The 20,990-nt window shown below is 47.6% G+C and overlaps 1 protein-coding gene and 1 long non-coding RNA gene across 2 annotated transcripts; both read right to left on the bottom strand.

Annotated features, from left to right (window-relative positions):
- Window positions 1-5,144: 5,144 nt before the first annotated feature.
- LOC139746946 (uncharacterized) lies at window positions 5,145-18,001 on the bottom strand. Its single transcript, XM_071658642.1, has 2 exons — window positions 17,894-18,001; window positions 5,145-6,105 (listed from the first exon to the last, which is right to left on the bottom strand). The coding sequence occupies exons 1-2, from the start codon at window positions 17,903-17,905 to the stop codon at window positions 5,659-5,661; spliced, it is 459 nt and encodes a 152-aa protein (XP_071514743.1). The 5' UTR covers window positions 17,906-18,001; the 3' UTR covers window positions 5,145-5,658.
- Window positions 11,083-16,399, bottom strand: LOC139746947 (uncharacterized). Its single transcript, XR_011712272.1, has 2 exons — window positions 13,864-16,399; window positions 11,083-13,810 (listed from the first exon to the last, which is right to left on the bottom strand). It is a non-coding gene; the product is annotated as an uncharacterized lncRNA (long non-coding RNA).
- Window positions 18,002-20,990: the final 2,989 nt, after the last annotated feature.

The raw sequence follows: 20,990 nt of genomic DNA, 5'->3' as shown, positions 1-20,990 counted from the left end.
TAGGAAATTTAAAAGAACGAGGTGTGGGAAAAACCATTTCCTACAGTAGCAGCGTAATGGGAGAGGTGAAGCAGGCTTGTGCGAGGAAATGTTCGCAAAAATGGAAGAAAAGAATAGTAGTGTGAGGAAGTGTTTTAAAACCGAAAAAAAATAGAATGAGGAAAACATGATGGAATAGAGAGAAAAGGCGAGGATGTGTGAAGCGGTTAGGTTAAAAACTCCCGGCACACTTAGAGGATTCATATTCAAATGGATAAAAAGTCAATAGTCCCTGTTTCATACGTTTTATTGAGAAACTAAATAAAAAAAAAAACAAGAATGAGGGATGTTACTAGTACACTATATAATATTTTATGGAAGCCCAGAGAGGTGAGAAGTCGTGAAATTCTTATGGTAAAAAAAAATTATGAACAAAACAAAAAAAGGGGGGCCGGGTACTCCCGTGGGTGACAGAAAGGGGCCCAAATTGCCTCCTCCCCCACTTCATGGGGGACAGAAAAAGGGGCCAAGACTGTCATGGGTGAAGAAGGCGCCCAAGACTGTCATAGGTGAAGAAGGCGCCCCCAAGACTATATGGGTGACGAAAGGGGCCCCCACACCCCCGGACGACAGCACAAGACGACACGAAAGGACGCACGTCCGTGAAGCGACCCCCCGTGTGTCTTTTATGTAGGGAACGATGATGGTGGGGAGACTCGTCCCTAAAGTGGGGAGGCTCTCGGGGTGGCACCTCCTACGACAGGGGGTCAGGCTCCCCCAGAACAAACACATCAGTATGTCTTCCTCCCCCCCCTTTCCCTTTCCGCCCCCGAAGAAACCCCAAGCCCTTGCCCTTGCCCTTTTGCCGCCCTGTTGACGGGGATTTGTGCACCCCCACGGGCTGGTACGTGGTTTTGGGCACGGGACCCGTTCCCTCCCGGACGTGGTGGAGACGGGCTTGTGGGGCGAGGTGGGCTGGGGCCGGGGGGATGACAAAGGGCTTCTTGACGTTACGGGTGGTGCTCCACCACGGGCTTGTGGCCAAACCCCGGGGTTGTTCTCCCCGGCTTGTACCTCAGCTCCGTCTGGTAGGCACGTCCCCGCCCCCGGGGCCCGTGGTGTCCCCGTCCCCTCCGCCTCCCTTGCCGCCCTTGTGGGCGTCTGGTTCCCTGGCCGACGCCCCGGGAGCGCCCCATAACCGCCGTGGAGCACCTGCAACGACCGGAAAGGCATGTCTGTGTTAGCCAAACTGCATCACTACTGACAAACGACGCCCCTCGCTAAGGGCCGGCTAGCAGGCCTGAACTTTCCTTCTTTTTTTTTTTAAAAAGGGGCAGGTGTCAAAATGGCCAGACATCTTTTATTCTACCCGGGCCCGTACGTCTGCCCCCACGATCACCTCATCGGGGGTTGGGAGACTCTACGAGTCTGTTTCCCGCCCGCAGTAGACGGATGGTGAGGGGAAGTTCTCTTCTTCTTCTTTCTCTCTCTCTTTTCTCTTTTTCTTCTCTCTCTCTTTTCTCCCCAAAACAACACCTACAAAAACCCCTCGCCCAACCATACTTACCACACCTACCCACCCCCCCTTGCGTTAACGCAGGATTATAAAAAACAGGAAAACCCCATCTAGGTAAACAACTGCGCAGGCCTTCAGGTAAAATGTGGATGAAACTTTCACTCCTGTGGTGCCAAACCCCTTTTACCCCCTCAGACCCTACTCACCTCTGTATGTACGTGGGCCTTTGACTTAAATTTGACAAAAGCGAAATTTCCCCAAATACAAAAGGGGGGAAGAGTTTGGCTCCTACACCAAAACATGGGATATAAAAAAAGGTGAAGTACCCCAAAAACATTAAGATATGAGTTAAGGTGAAGAAGGGTTTAGACAATCCTTTTAAAGGGTTTAAAAACAAAAAAAAATTCATGTAAATCACTGGGAAAGTGCACATCTTGTCCCAGTGCTGACGATGGTCGACACGCACTCGGCTATCTGTGTACATAGGGTTGTGTACCCTCTACTAGCCCGGGACTGGGGCTGGTGTACCGGGTACCAGGGGTACGAGGGTAGTACACCCCTTTGAACAGGTCTGGACCTTAGACTTTCCCTATACTGCGTAAGTTTAAGGCATCTTAAAACCCGTATGGAAATGGAAAAAAATACTTTCCGCAAACTCAAAAGGCATGGGGCCTTGCTGAGATTTAGCGACTGTTTAAAACTGGAGACGTACCCATCACCCGTCTGTAGGCATGCATGACTTAAAATAGCGAAAGGGTTACAAACGCTGGCCGACGATGGTTTAACAAAATCTTTATGGTAGAGCCATTTAAACCCAAAACAAAAAAGAAGCTCAAAAAAAGTAGAAAATCCGGAAAAAATATTCCTATGAGTCCACGGGGAAAATGAAACACGAAAAGTTCCCAAGTGCACTTTCGTGTAATAATCACATCATCAGGGGAGACACAAGAGAGAAATATAACAGTCAATTGATATACATCGAAGAGACGAAGCTAGGACGTCATTTGGTAAACATGTGATTGTCCAAAACATGTTTTGGACAATCACATGTTTACCAACGACTCCGTCCAGCACATCCCATCCCCCCCCCCACCACACACACACACATACACATTTCTCCCAGCACCATCACCATCATCCAATTACACCTTCGTTTTGTTCACACGTGTGTGTGTGTGTGTGTGTGTGTGTGTGTGTGTGTCCCTCAGCTTCGCAAAATGCTTCTCCTGCCTGTCCCACTCCGGCCGGTGATTGGCGTCGCTTCCTTCCTCCAGACCCGACAGCCGGAGCGGCAATTTAATTTGAAAGGGACGATGTGACGAGCCTGACCTCAAATGCCCTGTCATATTGGACATATTTATTACTGTCTAATTGCAGTTAAATTGGTGATTTGATTATTTCCTTCTCATTCTTTTTTTTTTTCCCCTGGAACTAATTAGTTTACAAATGTATCAGAAATTGATGACTATCAAAACTGGGAGGAAAACGAGCAAGTATATATATATATATGACTGACAGTGTCTTTGAAAATGTTTTACCGTATCTTTAGGGTGTATACATATCTATCTATCCAATCTATGTATATATGTAATAGTCTATCTATCCATCTATTTACCTATCTATCTATCTATCTATCTATCTATCTATCTATCTATATATATATATATATATATATATATATATATATATATATACTTTCTGCCTCAGATTACCCATATCTGGTGCTTCGACAGCGCCAAGGAAGCCATCCTCGTCCACCAGGCTGGACCGTACGTCGAGAAACGTGGTAAAATGCGTGTGTGCCTTTGTTGGGGCGAGAACACGACAACCGTGGAGTAAATAGTTTTGAGGTTGCAACATGTATATGTTGAAGCCGCGTCTGTTGCGTAGGACGTAGACGAGAAAGCGTTGGACGCAGACGAGAAAGCGTACGTCTCACCTGCCTGGGGTGTATAGACGTGTTTGGAAGGGTCTGTTGTTTGGTGCTTGTCCAGTCATTTATGGTGTGTATATATATTCTGTTAATGTCGCGTTTGTTGGGGGAGGGAAAGGGGGTGGATTTGTAAGTATATATATTACTGCAATGCAGGAGTAATTTCTTTTTTATATTTGGTGGATGGGGTTGGTACATAGTGGTCTGGAAGGGAAGGGAAAGTCTAGTGCTACTGTAAAGAAATAAGTGATGAATATATTGAGAAAAAGTAAGTAAACTGAAGCGGAACTGTGTTGGAAGCCCCTTTTTTTTTTTTTGCTTCATTGTACAAATGCTGAATGTTTGTAGTCGTTATGCGACCGGTGATTATTCAGTATGGTCTGTCCTGTGTGTGGTTTGCAAGTTTTCTTTCCATTTGTGTTTGATTGCTTGAAGCGTAGTTGAGGTGTGGCGCGGATGACTTGCTGGTAAAGGATGCTGAGGAATCCTTTATCTTGTCCCCAAATCTGGTGAGTGTCCTGGGGGCGTGTCGTTTGTTCATGGGGCTTTTTGTGTGGACGTTTTGTGGTATATTCAAGCTAAGAGAGAGAGAGAGAGAGAGAGAGAGAGAGAGAGAGAGAGAGAGAGAGAGAGAGAGAGAGAGAGAGAGAGCTATCTTTCGTCTGCCACAATGTTCTCTAACATACCCCCTACAGGAAGTACAGCATTGAACACGTGAACCACATGAGAGTTGCCTCTCAAAAACTTCTCTAACTAACTAACGCTTGTCCTCCAGGGATCTTAATTTTAAGGCCACACAGTTTCTTCTGACCGCATGGGAGCGACTTGCGAAAGGAACTCGAATCATACATGGAATACATCTGTGGATAATGCTATACATACATACATACAACACGAAGCATGCAAGATTACGACAAGAACCTGGAGAGGATATGACATTAATTAAACACATATATAGATAAAGACATCACGAATAAATGACGATACAGATCGCGAATAGCAACACCAGATTAAACTACGACTGTCATATGGCTAGCAGTAAACTACAGGAATATCTTATCAAGGATGAAGGAATTGAACAGGGAAGCCCCGCTCGAATTAAGATTAGGATACCTGGATGAGAAGCATTAAGGGAGATAAGCGCTACATCATGGTCATTGTGAAAAAAAACTCACCTTTACATGGAGGATAAAATGTTGCAAGAGAGATACACACGTGTTTAGCTCAAATTTAGTTTATGGATCGCCAGTGTCTCCTTATCTGAGGAAATGGAACTGAGCGATTCTAAAGTCGTCCTCGAATCAGTGGAATGGCTTGGTTAAGGTGAGAGGCGAGGAGCCTTATGGAATGGGTGTGATAACGTAAGCATAATGGATCCTCCATAAGAGACAGGGAAGCATCATAAAAGGAGATGGCTCATCAGGAAATTAACAAGAACGAGGATGTGGGAACACATATTCCTACAGTAGCAGCGTAATGGGAGAGGTGAAGCAGGCTTGATGCAGAGGAACATGTTCTGCAAACAGTGGAAGAAAAGAGACTAGATAGATGTGAGAGATAAAGTGTGTTGCAAACACTTGAAAAATCATAGGAATGAGAGAATACATGATGGAATCCACGAGAGAAAAGAGCGAGGATGTGTGAAGCAGGTTAGGTTAAATCTCCGGCACACTCTAGAGGATTCATATTCAAGTGGATAACAGTCAATAGTCCATAGTTTTCATATCGTTTTATTGAGAAACATAAGTAAAAAAAAGAACAAGAATGAGGTATGTTACTATGTACACAATATATATATATATATGGAAGCCGAGAGAGGCTGAGAAGTCGTGAAATTCTTAATGGTAACAAAAAATTATGAACAACAACAATAAAAGGTGGGCCTGGGCTACTCCAGTGGGTGACAGAAGGTGCCAAGTTGCCTCCTCCCCTACTATCATGGGTGACAGAAGGCGCCAAGACTGTCATGGGTGACAGAAGGCGCCAAGACTGTCATAGGTGACAGAAGGCGCCAAGACTATCATGGGTGACAGAAGGGTGCCCCTACACCCACGGACGACAGCACAAGACGACACGAAAGGACGCACCGTCCGTGAAGCGACCCGCCGTCGTGTCTTTGATGTAGAGGAACTGATGATGGTGGTGAGACTCGTCCCTATAGCTGGACAGGCTCTCGGGAGTGGCACCTCCTACGAGCCAGGGAGGTCAGGCTACCACCAGAACAACCACATCAGTACTCGTCTCCTCCTCCTCCTCCCTTACCCTTTCCGCCTCCGAAGAACCCGAAGCCCTTGCCCTTGCCCTTGCCCTTGCCGCTGTTGACGGGGATCTTGTGCACCCACACGGGCTGGTACGTGGTTTTGGGCACGGTGACCAGCTTCCACTCCTGGACGTGGTGGACGACGGGCTTGTGGACGAGGATGGGCTGAGGCGCCGGGTGGATGACAATGGGCTTCTTGACGTAGTACGGGTGGTGCTCCACCACGGGCTTGTGGACCACCACGGGCTTCGTCGTCTCCACCGGCTTGTACCTCAGCTCCGTCTGGTAGGCCACGTACCCGCCGCCGTGGCCGTGGTCGTCGCCGTACCCTCCGCCTCCCTTGCCGCCCTTGTGGGCGTCTGGCTTCCCCGTGGCCGACGCAGCCAGGAGCGCCACCATAACCGCCGCTGAGAGCACCTGCAACGACCGGAAAGGCATGTCTGTGTTAGCCAAACTGCCACTCACTACTGACCGAACGACGCACCTCGCATAAGGGCCGAGCTAGCAGGCCTGAACCTCTTCCTTCTCTTTTTTTTTTAAAGGACAGGTGTCAGAATGGCCAGACCATCATTATTCTACACCAGGCTCGTACCGTCATGCTCCACGATCACCTCATCGTGGCTGTGAGAGACTCTACGAGTCTGCTTCCCCGACCTGCAGTAGACGAGATGGTGAGGAGGAACGTCTCTCTCTCTCTCTCTCTCTCTCTCTCTCTCTCTCTCTCTCTCTCTCTCTCTCTCTCTCAAAACAACACCTACTAAACTCCTCCTGCCCAACCATACTTACCACACCTATCCACCACACTTGCGTTAACGCAGGATTATAAATAACAAGCGACCCCCATCCTAGGTTAAACAACTGCGCAGGCCTTCAGCGTACAACTGTGGATGACAACTTTCACTCCTGTGGTGCCAAAACCACCTTTTACCACCATCAGACCCTACCTCACCTCTGTATGTACGTGGGGCCTTTGACCTCAGATGACAAAAAGACGTAACTTCCCAAATAATTCTAAAGGTGGGAAGATGTTTGGCTCCTACACCAACAACATGGGATATGAAGGTGAAGTACACCAACAACATTAAGACATGGGTTGTGAAGGTGAAGTACACCAACAACATTAAGATATGAGTTGTGAAGGTGAAGAAGGTTAGACAATCCTTATTCACAGGTTAAAACAAAACAAAAAAAATTCATGTAAATCACTGGGATATGTAGCTACATCTTGTCCACAGTGCTGACGATGGTCGACACGCACTCGGCTATCTGTGTACATATGGTTAGTGTACCCTCTACTAGCCAAGGGCACTGGAGGCTGGTGTACCATGGGTACACCAGGGGTACAGAGGGCTAGTACACCCTATAGAACCAGGTCTGGAACCTTAGACTTACCCTATACTGCAGTAAGTTGAAGAGGCATCTTAAAACCTGTACTGGAAACTGGAAAATATACTTTCCAGCACAACTCAAGAGGCATGGCGCCTTGCTAGAGTATTCAGCGACTGTTAAGACTGGAGACAGTCACCCATCACCAGTCTAGTAGGCATGCATGACTTAAAATAGCGAATGGGTTACAAACGCTGAGCCAGACAGATGGCTCAGACAATAATCTATTACTGGTAGAGCCATTAACCAAATCAAAAAAGAAGTCTCGAAAATGTAGAAAATCCAGCGAAAAAACGAAAGCAGTTTTTTTTTTTTTTTAACTCGACGTGAGGAGAGAGAGAGAGAAAAAAAAAAATTGAACGCTAAATCCCACTTGATATGAACAGCTTCGACGTCACTCAGATATATTCTGAATGACTGGTTTCTTATGACGTCACTTGATGGCGTCACAGTGAGGCAGCGTCGTGAATGGCTGACTCCGCGATCTCATTGCCAAATTCCTCGGACAAAATCTGTCTCTCGTCGCGGTGAATGATATACCTTTCTCCTTTACTCGCGTAACATCCCTGGGAAGGAGTAAATCTTGTAATACACCTAAAACAAATGTAAACTAAAAGGTCCCTCGCCGTTCGCACCGGCATGAGAACGAACGGGCAGTCAGTCTTCGCCAGCGCGGAAATATTAACTGGCAGCATTCAAGCACCATGACACACACACACACACACACACACACATCAGCATTACCTGCCGCCACATTAGAAAGTACAAGACAAATTTGCGTCGTCTGTTTACTGTGTGATGCGAGAAAACGACACTCAAGGATATATATATATATATATATATATATATATATATATATATATATATATATATATATATATATATATATATATTCCTATGAGTCCACGGGGAAAATGAAACACGATAAGTTCCCAAGTGCACTTTCGTGTAATAATCACATTATCAGGGGAGACACAAGAGAGAAATATAAGTCAGTTGATATATATATATATATATATATATATATATATATATATATATATATATATATATATATATGATGTGATTATTACATGAAAGTGCACTTGGAACTTACCGTGTCTTATTTTCCCCGTGGACTCGCAGGAATTTTCAGCCAACGATGATAATAAACTAACGTAAATTATGCAAATGATTGATACGGTGCAAACTCTTGGCCTCACTGTAATCTATTGTCCCTGTTCTATACTCCACCCCCCCCCCCCTCCGTCAGCAACCATCCCCCCCTTAACCTGTCCCCTTCATCAATGCCACTGTAACCCACCACCCCCAACACGGACAACACCACAACCCATCCTCTCACTCCAGGAACCTCCCTCCCTCACCGCACGCACGCGCTACCCCCTCTAGTCTGCGACCCAAGGTAATACACGCAAGCCCACGCACTACAGGTGGTTTGGTTACCCGTCGGGGTCAACGCCTTCAGGAAAGTCCTTCTGCGGAGATCACGACCGAGCCTGGCCACCGAGGCGGATTCGTGACTAAGTTTTTTTCCCCCCCTTGTGACTAGGTTTTTGCCCCTCTTGTGACTAGGTTTTTGCCCCTCTTGTGACTAGGTTTTTGCCCCCCCTTGTGACTAGGTTTTTGCCCCTCTTGTGACTAGGTTTTTGCCCCCCCTTGTGACTAGGTTTTTGCCCCTCTTGTGACTAGGTTTTTGCCCCTCTTGTGACTAGGTTTTTGCCCCTCTTGTGACTAGGTTTTTGCCCCTCTTGTGACTAGGTTTTTGCCCCCCCTTGTGACTAGGTTTTTGCCCCACTTGTGACTAGGTTTTTGCCCCTCTTGTGACTAGGTTTTTGCCCCTCTTGTGACTAGGTTTTTTTCCTTTTTCCTCCTCGTGACTAGGTTTTTTTTTCCCCTCTTCGTGACTTGGTTCCCCCCCCGCTTCCCTCCCTCGTCCCTTTGTGACTAGGGTTTTTTTTTTTCCCCCGCCAACGCCAATCCGCCCGTATGTACGGCACGAGAGAGAGAGAGAGAGAGAGAGAGAGAGAGAGAGAGAGAGAGAGAGAGAGAGAGAGAGAGAGAGAGATTGTTGCGTGTAGGAGGATGATAATTTCCTGTTAACACAAATGGTGGAGGGAAGTTAAGGTTGGAGGGCTAACGGAACCTACACAGGGAGAAAGACCTTATAGGCTCATGAAAATAATACTTTATTGACTCGCAAAACACTTGGTTATTGACTGTGGTAAAACTGTAGATTACTGACTGTGGTAAAACTGTAGATTATTGACTGTGGTAAAACTGTAGATTATTGACTGTGGTAAAACTGTAGGTTACTGACTGTGGTAAAACTGTAGGTTACTGACTGTGGTAAAACTGTAGGTTACTGACTGTGGTAAAACTGTAGATTATTGACTGTGGTAAAACTGTAGATTATTGACTGCAGTAGAACTGTAGTTACTGACTGTAGTAAAACTACAGGTTACTGTAGCAAAACTAGTTACTGACTGTAGCAAAACTGTAGTAAAGCTACAGGTTACTGTAGCAAAACTGTAGTGAATGACTGTAGTGAAGCTATAGGTTACTGTAACAAAACTGTAGTGACTTACTGTAGTAAAACTACAGGTTACTGCAGCTAAACTGTAGTGACAGACTGTAGCAAAACTGTAGATCACCGACTGTAGTAAAACTGTAGGTAAATGACTACTATAAACCAAGTCACTAAAAAAAAAATAAAAGAAAAAAAAGAAAGCTAATCAAATTGTGGTTCATGATAATAAAGTCCAAGTTTTTACTGTGAGTAGTCGACTGGTGGTCGGCCTATATATATATATATATATATATATATATATATATATATATATATATATATATCCCTGGGGATAGGGGAGAAAGAATACTTCCCACGTATTCCCTGCGTGTCGTAGAAGGCGACTAAAAGGGGAGGGAGCGGGTGGCTGGAAATCCTCCCCTCTCTATCTTTTTTAATTTTTCCAAAAGATGGAACAGAGAAGGGGGCCAGGTGAGGATATTCCCTCAGAGGCCCAGTCCTCTATTCTTACCGCTACCTTGCTGATGCGGGAAATGGCGAATAGTTTGAAAGAAAGATATCGAATGGCTGTACGAACACACCATAACACCGATCGCCTTCGGGCCAGCCTATCCTTGGGCGTCATGATCCGTTCCCTCATATACGTAAAAAAACGTTCCTATGTGCGCAGGCGTAACGACGTTAAATCTCCTTCGTTGATGCCCTGGCGTAACCACCTAACTACAAGTCTCCCTCCTTGATGCCCTGGCGTAACCACCTAACTACAAATCTCCTTCGTTGATGCCCTGGCGTAACCACCTAACTACAAGTCTCCCTCCTTGATGCCCTGGCGTAACCACCTAACTACAAATCTCCTTCGTTGATGCCCTGACGTAACCACCTAACTACAAGTCTCCCTCCTTGATGCCCTGGCGTAACCACCTAACTACAAGTCTCCTTCGTTGATGCCCTGGCGTAACCACCTAACTACAAATCTCCCTCGTTGATGCCCTGGCGTAACCACCTAACTACAAGTCTCCCTCCTTGATGCCCTGGCCTAACGACCAAACTACAAGTCTCCCTCCTTGATGCCCTGGCGTAACCACCTAACTACAAGTCTCCCTCCTTGATGCCCTGGCCTAACGACCAAACTACAAGTCTCCTTCCTTGATCCGCTCAGAACTCAAGATAAACATTTAAAGTTACGTCAAGACGTTCATTTTCAAAAAAGCCATTGCCTCTCTCTTGAGGCAGTTTGGCAAGCAGCAGCGGAGACAGTGGCGCCGCCAAGATGTACGATGATGTCGGGAAAGAAAAAAGAAAGAAGTTTCTCCCCGCCTTTTCAACGTGAGGGCCAGCGACATCTCGGGCGGCGTCGGCGGGCGGCGGAGGGAGGGAGGGCAACTGCAGCTACCAGCACGTTCAACTCATTGCCTCCCCCTCGAGGGCAGGCCATGTCTTGTCTCTTTCATGCGTGATTTCTTCCGGCAGTTCCTTGAGAGAGAGAGAGAGAGAGAGAGAGAGAGAGAGAGAGAGAGAGAGAGAGAGAGAGAGAGAGAGAGAGAGAGAGAGAGAGAGAGTCCAAATTCAAAACCTTTCACTAGGATGTTCAACCCAGGTTGGCGCGCAGACGCGCATTCACACACATATACGTCATCCACGCACCAATGTGTGTGTGTGTGTGTGTGTGTGTGTGTGTGTGTGTGTGTGTGTGTGTCTCCACACTTCCAGCCACTCAACCACCAAAAGCAAATGAAAGGAGGAAAAAAAAAAACCCGAGTAAAAAGTAATGGTAGTACAAAGGTGAAAGTAGTGACTGCAAGAACTCCTCAAAGAACCGGTTCGGAGAACAAGAAAAAAGAAAAAAACAAGTATGATCAGGTCCCGCTGTGTTGACATGGCTTTATGCTGCTCCCACGCAAGGGGGGTCAACAGTGTGAGGCAGGCCAGTGTGGGGGCACGGCAGTGCTAGGGCAGGCCAGTGTGGGGGCACGGCAGTGCTAGGGCAGGCCAGTGTGGGGGCACGGCAGTGCTAGGGCAGGCCAGTGTGGGGACACGGCAGTGCTAGGGCAGGCCAGTGTGGGGGCACGGCAGTGCTAGGGCAGGCCAGTGTGGGGGCGCGGCAGTGCTAGGGCAGGCCAGTGTGGGGGCACGGCAGTGCTAGGGCAGGCCAGTGTGGGGGCACGGCAGTGCTAGGGCAGGACAGTGTGGGGGCGCGGCAGTGCTAGGGCAGGACAGTGTGGGGGCACGGCAGTGCTAGGGCAGGCCAGTGTGGGGGCACGGCAGTGCTAGGGCAGGACAGTGTGGGGGCACGGCAGTGCTAGGGCAGGCCAGTGTGGGGGCACGGCAGTGCTAGGGCAGGCCAGTGTGGGGGCACGGCAGTGCTAGGGCAGGCCAGTGTGGGGGCACGGCAGTGCTAGGGCAGGCCAGTGTGGGGACACGGCAGTGCTAGGGCAGGCCAGTGTGGGGGCACGGCAGTGCTAGGGCAGGCCAGTGTGGGGGCACGGCAGTGCTAGGGCAGGCCAGTGTGGGGGCACGGCAGCGCTAGGGCAGGACAGTGTGGGGGCGCGGCAGTGCTAGGGCAGGACAGTGTGGGGGCACGGCAGTGCTAGGGCAGGCCAGTGTGGGGACACGGCAGTGCTAGGGCAGGCCAGTGTGGGTTTATAGAGTGAGGACCTGGCCATCTTTTTCTCACCCTTGGCCATCTGCTGATGAACACTGCCCACATTTGGCCATCGGATAATGAATACTGCCCACCCTTGGCCATCTGCTGATGAATACTGCCCACCCTTGGCCATCGGATGATGAATACTGCCCACCCTTGGCCATCTGCTGATGAATACTGGCCACTCTTGGCCATCTGCCAGCGACCCGCGACCCGCTGGCCGATAACAATCAGGGGGGTGGGGGCCTCCCTCCGTCATAGGGTCAGGGCAACACCACCGCCACATTCATTCACCCTCCTACGTACTCTCTTACGTCCCTCGTGGGACTTGCTGTACGTACTTCCGCATGGGACGCGATGGATCGGAGGTAAGGATCATGAAGACACTAAGAGCCAAGGAGACGATGGTATATGGTCGACTGCTGAGGGATAGGGTTGATCAGCTGAGGCATAGGGTTGATCAGCTGAGGGATAGAGTTGATCAGCTGAGGGATAGGGTTGATCAGCTGAGGGATAGGGTTGATCAGCTGAGGCATAGGGTTGATCAGCTGAGGGATAGAGTTGATCAGCTGAGGGATAGGGTTGATCAGCTGAGGGATAGAGTTGATCAGCTGAGGGATAGGGTTGATCAGCTGAGGGATAGGGTTGATCAGCTGAGGGATAGGGTTGATCAGCTGAGGGATAGGGTTGATCAGACGATGGTATATGGTCGACTGCTGAGGGATAGGGTTGATCAGCTGTGGGATATCAAGATGACTAGGTGATACCTGAGGGGTTACTATGATATAGGGGGAGGTATATGTCATGGTACATTGATGACAGTTTAGGATATCATGGTATGTCATAGTTACTATGAAAGCCATGAAGAAAACACCTCATTGAGGCCGTGTCACACGACGAAAAAGGAGGGAAATATAAAAAGGGAATGTTGAGCTGTTGAATGAGTACTTAAACCGAGTCTCAGAGATAAAGTCATGGCTTTTATCATACGATGACTGTCAAGATATGAAAGGGTGCGAAGAACAAACACAAGGGAGATGAAGAGGTTTATGGAGCATGTTGGGAGATCTTAAAAACCTAGTCGGGTGTCTTGCACTGAGGGTGTGAAACAGCTCCGGGCATCGCTTCAACACTTCTAAGTCAAGGAGGAGGGTATTCGAAACCCCTGGGGCGCCTGCTGCTGTCTACAACCCACAACCTACACGAATCAACGGTTGTGAATACAAGGATACATAAGTTACAGCTGAGGATGTCATGAGTACAGGAACTTAAATACTGCGATACAGATCAGTCGTTTAACGTTGGGCCGACGAAATAGCAAGTGGTGGTGGTGGTGGTAGTGGAGGTAGAAGCTTCGTCGTCACCCACTACCTGTGATGCTGGACGAGCAGTGCGGGCCAAGAGTTGGTGTCGTCCCCCCCTCTCCCCAAGCCCTTCCCTCCCCCGGCCACTCCCTCCTTTCCCCCCCCCCCCTCCCTCCCTCCTGGAACACTGCCATACATCCTTATTGATCCCTACACTCACTGTATTCCCACACTCATCACCACCGTACACTCACTGTATACCTCTACACTCACTGTATTCCCACACTCATCACCACCGTACACTCACTGTATACCTCTAAACTCATCACTGTACGTACACTCACTGTATACCTCTACACTCACTGTATTCTCACACTCATCACCACCGTACACTCACTGTATACCTCTAAACTCATCACTGTACGTACACTCACTGTATACCTCTACACTCACTGTACACCTCATCTTTATATCACCGCTACACTCAGTGTGTTGTACCTACACTCGGCAAGGATACATTCACTTAAAACACCTACACTCATCACGGCCCAAACTTGTTGAATAATAACAGGTACACTCAACTATATATTTGCACTCACCAGCTCAGTTGCTGAATAAAATCCCACTCGCATCAGCTGCTGAAATAAATCTAAATTCTACATTACGTACTTTGCAACACATCAGCCCCAAAACCCGCTGTGTGAAAGGTGCAGAAAATGGCGAGCTGAATTTTATCGCGCCATTCGTCCTTTGACGAAGGGAACGTCGCAAATCTCACATTTTATGGCTGAAGTTAGAATAAACTGATCTTTGGTCTTTCCTAATCCCTTGAGGACGAACTTGCGTTCCTTCAACACGACGGTACGACCCACGACGTAACTAACCCTTGAGGGTCGGATTCAAAGGACCGACCTCGTCGTATCCAAAGGGTCGTAAAGTCGTGCTACAGTCACAACGGCTTACTTTAAAAAAAAAAATAAGATTCGTACCGTCGTGCTCAGAGGCGGAAACCACCTCCAGCACCTTCGTCGTGCTTAAGGGCCATATCGTCATGCTCAAGGATCGTAACGTCGTCAATTCGAGACGTCATTCGAACGGTATCCATCACCGAAAAAAGAAAATAATAATTCGAAGTGTGTACGTGAAGCCTGCACCAAGGGTCGGACACCCGCTTGCCCGGATTCTAACACACGACTCGGGTCGCTCGAAACAGATGAACTTAAGTAGAAACATCTAACATTACGGGAGGGAATTGACGGTGTAATTACATGTAATCGGTAACGTCGATACATACAACAGTTCTTGCAAGGGGGGATAAAATAATTAAGACAGCCTGCATATCTAGGAATTAAGGCTATTATAGAACCTGGAGACTTAAAATGATGATGACCGAGCTCCAGAAAGAACCTAACCTAACCTAACCTAACCTAACCTAACCTACACCTGCAAACTGATATTTTCACAGTAAGTAGACCAATGTATAAGGTTACATAGCCCGCCACAATCACCACAGTTATCATATTTCTCCCGTTTCACCTTTCCTTTCTAAATCTCTCTCTTTTTTTTTTTTTTTCCTCCGCGTCTGCAACAAGTAAATAAATACAAGTGCAGCTGAAGGACGCGCGGGTCAAGGAGACACACTGGGGTTAAGGCGAGCAAGGCAGACAGAACCATGAACACTATATATATATATATATATATATATATATATATATATATGGTACAGCGGATGGCGGATGGCAAAGCCCCCTCACGCACACACTTCCTGAAAAGCACGTATAATCATATAAAAAACCCCACAACACGTAGATGTCATATTCTTGGACAGGATGGAGAGAGAGAGAGAGAGAGAGAGAGAGAGAGAGAGAGAGAGAGAGAGAGAGAGAGAGAGAGTTGTGGCGACAATACGTCCAAAACCGCGTTCAAACCAATCTACTACACGGGGCTGGCCACTGACATCTTGTGGTTTGGACGTGCGTGACGTCGTCGGGGGGGAAGTGAGCGAGGGAGGAAGGGAGGGTGAAATTGTATGATATTATCTATAACTCTGTACTCGGTGGTGTGTCTCGAGGTGTTTTTATACATATATGTATATATTCTCATGAGCCTAATGTGCGTCAGGGAAAGTGCTGCCTCTTAATTTGATTGTGGAGTGATATTATCATTTATTACATACCAATGACACCACTGGTGGAGGAGACTGGTATCAGATACACTTTCATTTTACACGCTATTATTATTATGAACCAAATAAGGTGTGCATTTAAAGATTGTAAGTATCATGGCGAGTGTGCATCACACGCCCGAAGCTCCCCGACATAATGTAGTCTCCACCACTCATTTCTTTTTTTTCTTTTTTCTCTTTTTTTCCCCCGTGGCTAAAATTGCCTGGAATTAAGATTCATGGTATGCACATATCAAGAACACGGAAATGAAGCAAAATATGAGACCGCGCGAAGCGGGTTTCGGAATACTGATTTGAAAAGCATAAAAGTTGTTTCCACCGGATTTTCTGGGTACCGAACCCGGATGGCTGTAAGTTGCCACGTACTGCAAGCCCGTGACCGGATCACTCGGGGTTGGGAAATATTTTCTGTCATTATTTATTGTCGTCTTGCCTTATCCGCTTTCCCTGGCTGGTGAATTCAGCTGTGTCACCCAGAACTCAATCTTTATTAACCGATTTCTTCGAACCGAATCATTCTTTGAGACCGACATCAAATATATATACTTTTAAAAAAAAACCCGTTTGAACTATACGACACAACCCATTTATATGACCATAAATACATATATATTTTTGGAAAAGACGTGATATTTACCTGCTTGTTTAAAGTAAAAAAAAGAAAATCTTACCAAAATCGTTGTGGTGGTGACAACGCGAACTTAGAATACATTGCACTTGAAGTCAAATGGACTTGGGCAATGGGTAAAGTTGAGGGACCAAACACATGTTGTGGGGAATGAGTGACGTGCGTACCTAATCGTGCCTTGCAATGAGTCACTTGAAATTACCTGAAGGGGAAATGAACAGATGTTCTCACTGCCCGGCCCCCTCAATTATACAAGGAGGACCCCACGAGTGTGAGTTCTCTCTCTCTCTCTCTCTCTCTCTCTCTCTCTCTCTCTCTCTCTCTCTCTCTCTCTCATACTACCATACAAATGGGTAATTACAAAGCAAGTAATGCAATCAAGTCTAGCCTCGTCCTGAAAACATTCAATTTCCCGGCACTCACTCTCTCTCTCTCTCTCTCTCTCTCTCTCTCTCTCTCTCTCTCTCTCTCTCTCTCTCCATTCTCGCTTAATGAATTCCAGTCATGAATTATTCCATTACTGTGAATGATATTTCCTCACATCGCTTCTCACCGTTCTCATACCAGTTTTCCACTTATTGTATACAATTGTTTGCATGTGTTTGTGAGTATGTGTGAGCGAGGGTGTTTGTGTCTGTGTATTTCTGGGTGTATATATGTGTGTGTGTGTGTGTGTGTGTGTGTGTGTGTGTGTGTGTGTGTGTGTGTATGTGAGTTTGGGGTGTTTGTGTCGATGTATATTTGTGGGTGCATGTAAGAGTTGTTATGTCTCTGTTATAACCTTTCACAACCAGCTTCAGTTTCAATCACAACCAACTCACGCCACCATTAGAAGAAATTCATTACCACACCGATACAACTACCACCACAACCACTATCACCGTCACAACCAGCCTACTACCACCACAACCATCATCACTGTCATCGTCACAACCAGCCCACTACCACCTTAACCAGCCTACTACCACCACAACCACCATCACTATCACCATCACAACCAGCCTACTGCCATTATAATCACTAGTCACAACCAGCCAACTACCATCACAACCACCATCACTCACAACCAGTCAACTACCACCGCCACAACCTCCATCACTGTCGCCATTATAACTATCTTCACTATCACCACTTACCACCACCAGTCACCATCACAACCAACTCACCACCACCACAACTTCAACACACAACGGAGCTCGCCCACATCACAACCACCGCCAGCATCACCACCAACAACCAGCCCCCCCTACCACAACTACCACCACCTCCACCACCACAACCGAGACGACCCTCACTGCACCACAACCCATCATCACTATCATCACTATACCCCGATCATCATCACTATCCACCATCAAACACCTCCTGGCGTTCAACGCTGCACCAAGCAGAGGCACCGAGCCAGCTCCACCATGCCGAGGAAGCCAGCCATTCGACCCCTCCAGCAGGAGGAGCAGGTCACCACCAGGAGGTCGTGGCCCCACGAGAGACACAGACACACACACACACAGACACACAGAGGAAACCTTACCTGGGTGTTCATCTTGGAAGTGACTGACTGCCCGCCTCGGTTCGACCCCGCCTTATATATACCTCGAGCCTTACTTACACTGAGGCTTGGGCCAGCCCGTCGCCCGCCGCCCCCCCGACACTTTTACCTCCGACGCCTTTCTATCTACGACCGGGGCGCCGCCACCGGGGCCTCTGGCGTTTGGTTTGGTGGCCTTTTTTTTTTTTTTCTATTCTTTATATCTTTTTTTTTTTTTGGTCTCAGATGATAATAGAGAGGCCTTGCGTCACTGTCTACCAGAGCCGACGTATAAACATACACACAGGTGCGCGCGTAAGCACGTACGCAAGATAGGCTATATCTACCACTTCTTAGCTACACACACACACACACACACACACACACACACACACACACACACGTTAGCGTACGCCAAACAATGCTTACGACACAGACGCGCGCGCGCGAGCACACACACAGACACAGACACACACACACACACACAAACAAGGCTTTGTCCCACGATGCGTACTACGCAAAGCAACACACACACACACACACACACACACACACAAGGGTTTGTCCCACGATGCGTACTACGCAAAGCAACACACACACACACACACACACACACACACACAAGATGGTGTGTCACATCTACCAGTCCTTGTTTCCCGACGACGACGACCACGCAAACAACACAGGTGCTAAAACCCGGTGGTCCAAATCGCAGCCGAAAATGTACAGGTGTTCCTCCTTCAGGTGTGCCAATGTAATCCATGGGGTTGCCCTTAAGATCCAATGTAATCGCCCCATTCCCCTATAATGTAACCTCCCCCAACGATCGTTAAACTGCAAGACATGGCCAGGGTGTCTCTTCCACCGAGCCTGGTGTGCGCCTATGGAAACGGGTTAGTGTGTGTCTCTCCTCTCCCTCAATTCCTCCTCCTTCTTAGCGTTCCGTTCCTGTCGTCGTGTTCTTCTTCGTCTTCTTGGGTCAGTTTTGCTCCTGACCAACACCCCAGTTATCTATCGCGTATACCACAAGATCTCAAGACGACCAACAACCCCAGTTATCTATCGCGTATACCACAAGATCTCAAGACGTCCAACAACCCCAGTTATCTATCGCATACCACAAGATCTCAAGACGTCCGAAGAAAAAAAACAGGAAAAGAAAAGTCTATTTCTGGAATATCCCTAATATATATCTAATTTTTTTCCCCTATGATCATCTTACTCAATGTGGTAGAGAGTTCGGGTTACAGCGCTGCCGCTGCTACACCACCAACACCAGTGTGTGTGTGTGTGTGTGTGATTCGCCAAGTCCACTTCTTTTCCCTTGAAAATGAAAGTCATGTCATATCCAGCTCTGTTCTGCCTCTCTGAGGCAGGTGGTGGTGCTAGCTGTTGCTGGCTCGTTCTCTGTGTTGGTCCCTGTGACACACACACTTACACACACACACCAACGGAAGAGGAGGAGGAGGAGGAGGAGGAAATAACAATGATAATAATAAGACGGAAAACGGCGTGCGTGACACATCGACAGCATCGCATAAGCAAGAGGTGGGGCGTGGGAGGGTGGAGGAGGTGGAGGTGGAGGTGGTGTGGGTGGTTGGTAGTGATGATGACTTGCTGTTCCTCTTCTATGATGACGGGTCATGTTCTTCCGCAAGGGCGTGTTCTACAGAGGGTCGGGAGGAGGAGGTGGTGGTGGTGGAGGTGGTGGAGGTGGTGGTAGTGGGGGGGGGGGGTGATGTGATGCTGTGTACGTTAACGCAACTTCCATGTGACATCTCAATAGGTAGATTGCCTGAGCTACCAGAACGCGTATGGCTTCGCCGGAAATATCACACAGACCCCTGGGCGACGGTGGTTTAACGCTACAGACCCTTGGACGATTGTGGTTTAACGCTACAGACCCATGGACGACTGTGGTTTAACAATGCAGACTCCTGGGCGACTGTGGTTTAACAATACAGACCTCTTGACGACTGTGGTTTAACAATACAGACCCCTGGGCGACTGTGGTTTAACAATACAGACCTCTTGACGACTGTGGTTTAACAATACAGACACCTGGGCGACTGTGGTCTAACAAGGAAAATAATCCACGAGACGCGTATACTTGGCCACCTGTGCAAGGGTCTCCGGGTGGGAAAGCGGCAACCAGATTAAACTTAACAGAGTCGAAACTTTATTCCGACTTTAAGCGCTTTCAAAGTCTCACAAAGTCCTACTGTCTTTCTCCTCTAATCAAATTCTAAAACACTACCCTTCAACACTGCCATAGGACGAAGAAGTTGGTATTATCCATATCCTCTAAGCCTAGCATGGACACCCCCCCACATGACAAATGTTGCCTCACCTGCTCTCCGAAAAGTGGGAGGGTTGTGAAGGTGCTGTATGTATCTATCTTTGTAAGCAGCTGTGACATATCATCATCAGAGCTGTCATTCGCCCCGGTATGGCGTAACTCTTCCTCCGCCTCTCTCATAGCCGGAGTGGGATCAAAAAACCCCTTTCTACCTTACAAACTCTCCTGTTATCTTCATCTACCTTCAGCCATTTCCTAAGGCTTGGACCAAAAGCAAGCGACAGGCTGCTGCATCCCATAGCTTCTGTGTGAAGACTGGCCATACGAAGATGGTCCTTTATGATGACCTTTCCCTTCTTTCCTCGTTCAGGGAAGATGTGGAATTCCCTTTCTTCATTCATCTTTCCCTCTTCTTTCAGTACCCTTCCCTCCCATGAGATGGATCCACGTTCAACCGAGTTCAAATTAATCCCTGTGGTATATCTTATGATTTTGATAAGCTCGTAATCTTACCTTTTTAATCTCACGTAGTTTCAGCTGGGGCAGCACACGTATGCCCGGGGCAACAAACATTTAAGTTCACACACACACACACACACACACACACACAAGTAATCACAGCCCACCACGAAAACCACACAATCCATCAGCGTTCCGTACGATCCACCAGAAACACCCCAGAAACTCTGACTTGCTAGGAACACAATAATTCACAAAACCGCTTAGTTCAATTCACCAGCAACACAGTGATCTAGAAACACAGGAGCATCGATGCGGGGTGGAAGCAACACTGAAACATCA

The sequence above is a fragment of the Panulirus ornatus genome, chromosome 66, assembly GCF_036320965.1.
Source record: "Panulirus ornatus isolate Po-2019 chromosome 66, ASM3632096v1, whole genome shotgun sequence".
NCBI classification, from domain to species: domain Eukaryota; kingdom Metazoa; phylum Arthropoda; class Malacostraca; order Decapoda; family Palinuridae; genus Panulirus; species Panulirus ornatus.
Note: the sequence above shows the minus strand (reverse complement) of the source record. Positions and strands in the feature narration are given on the sequence as shown.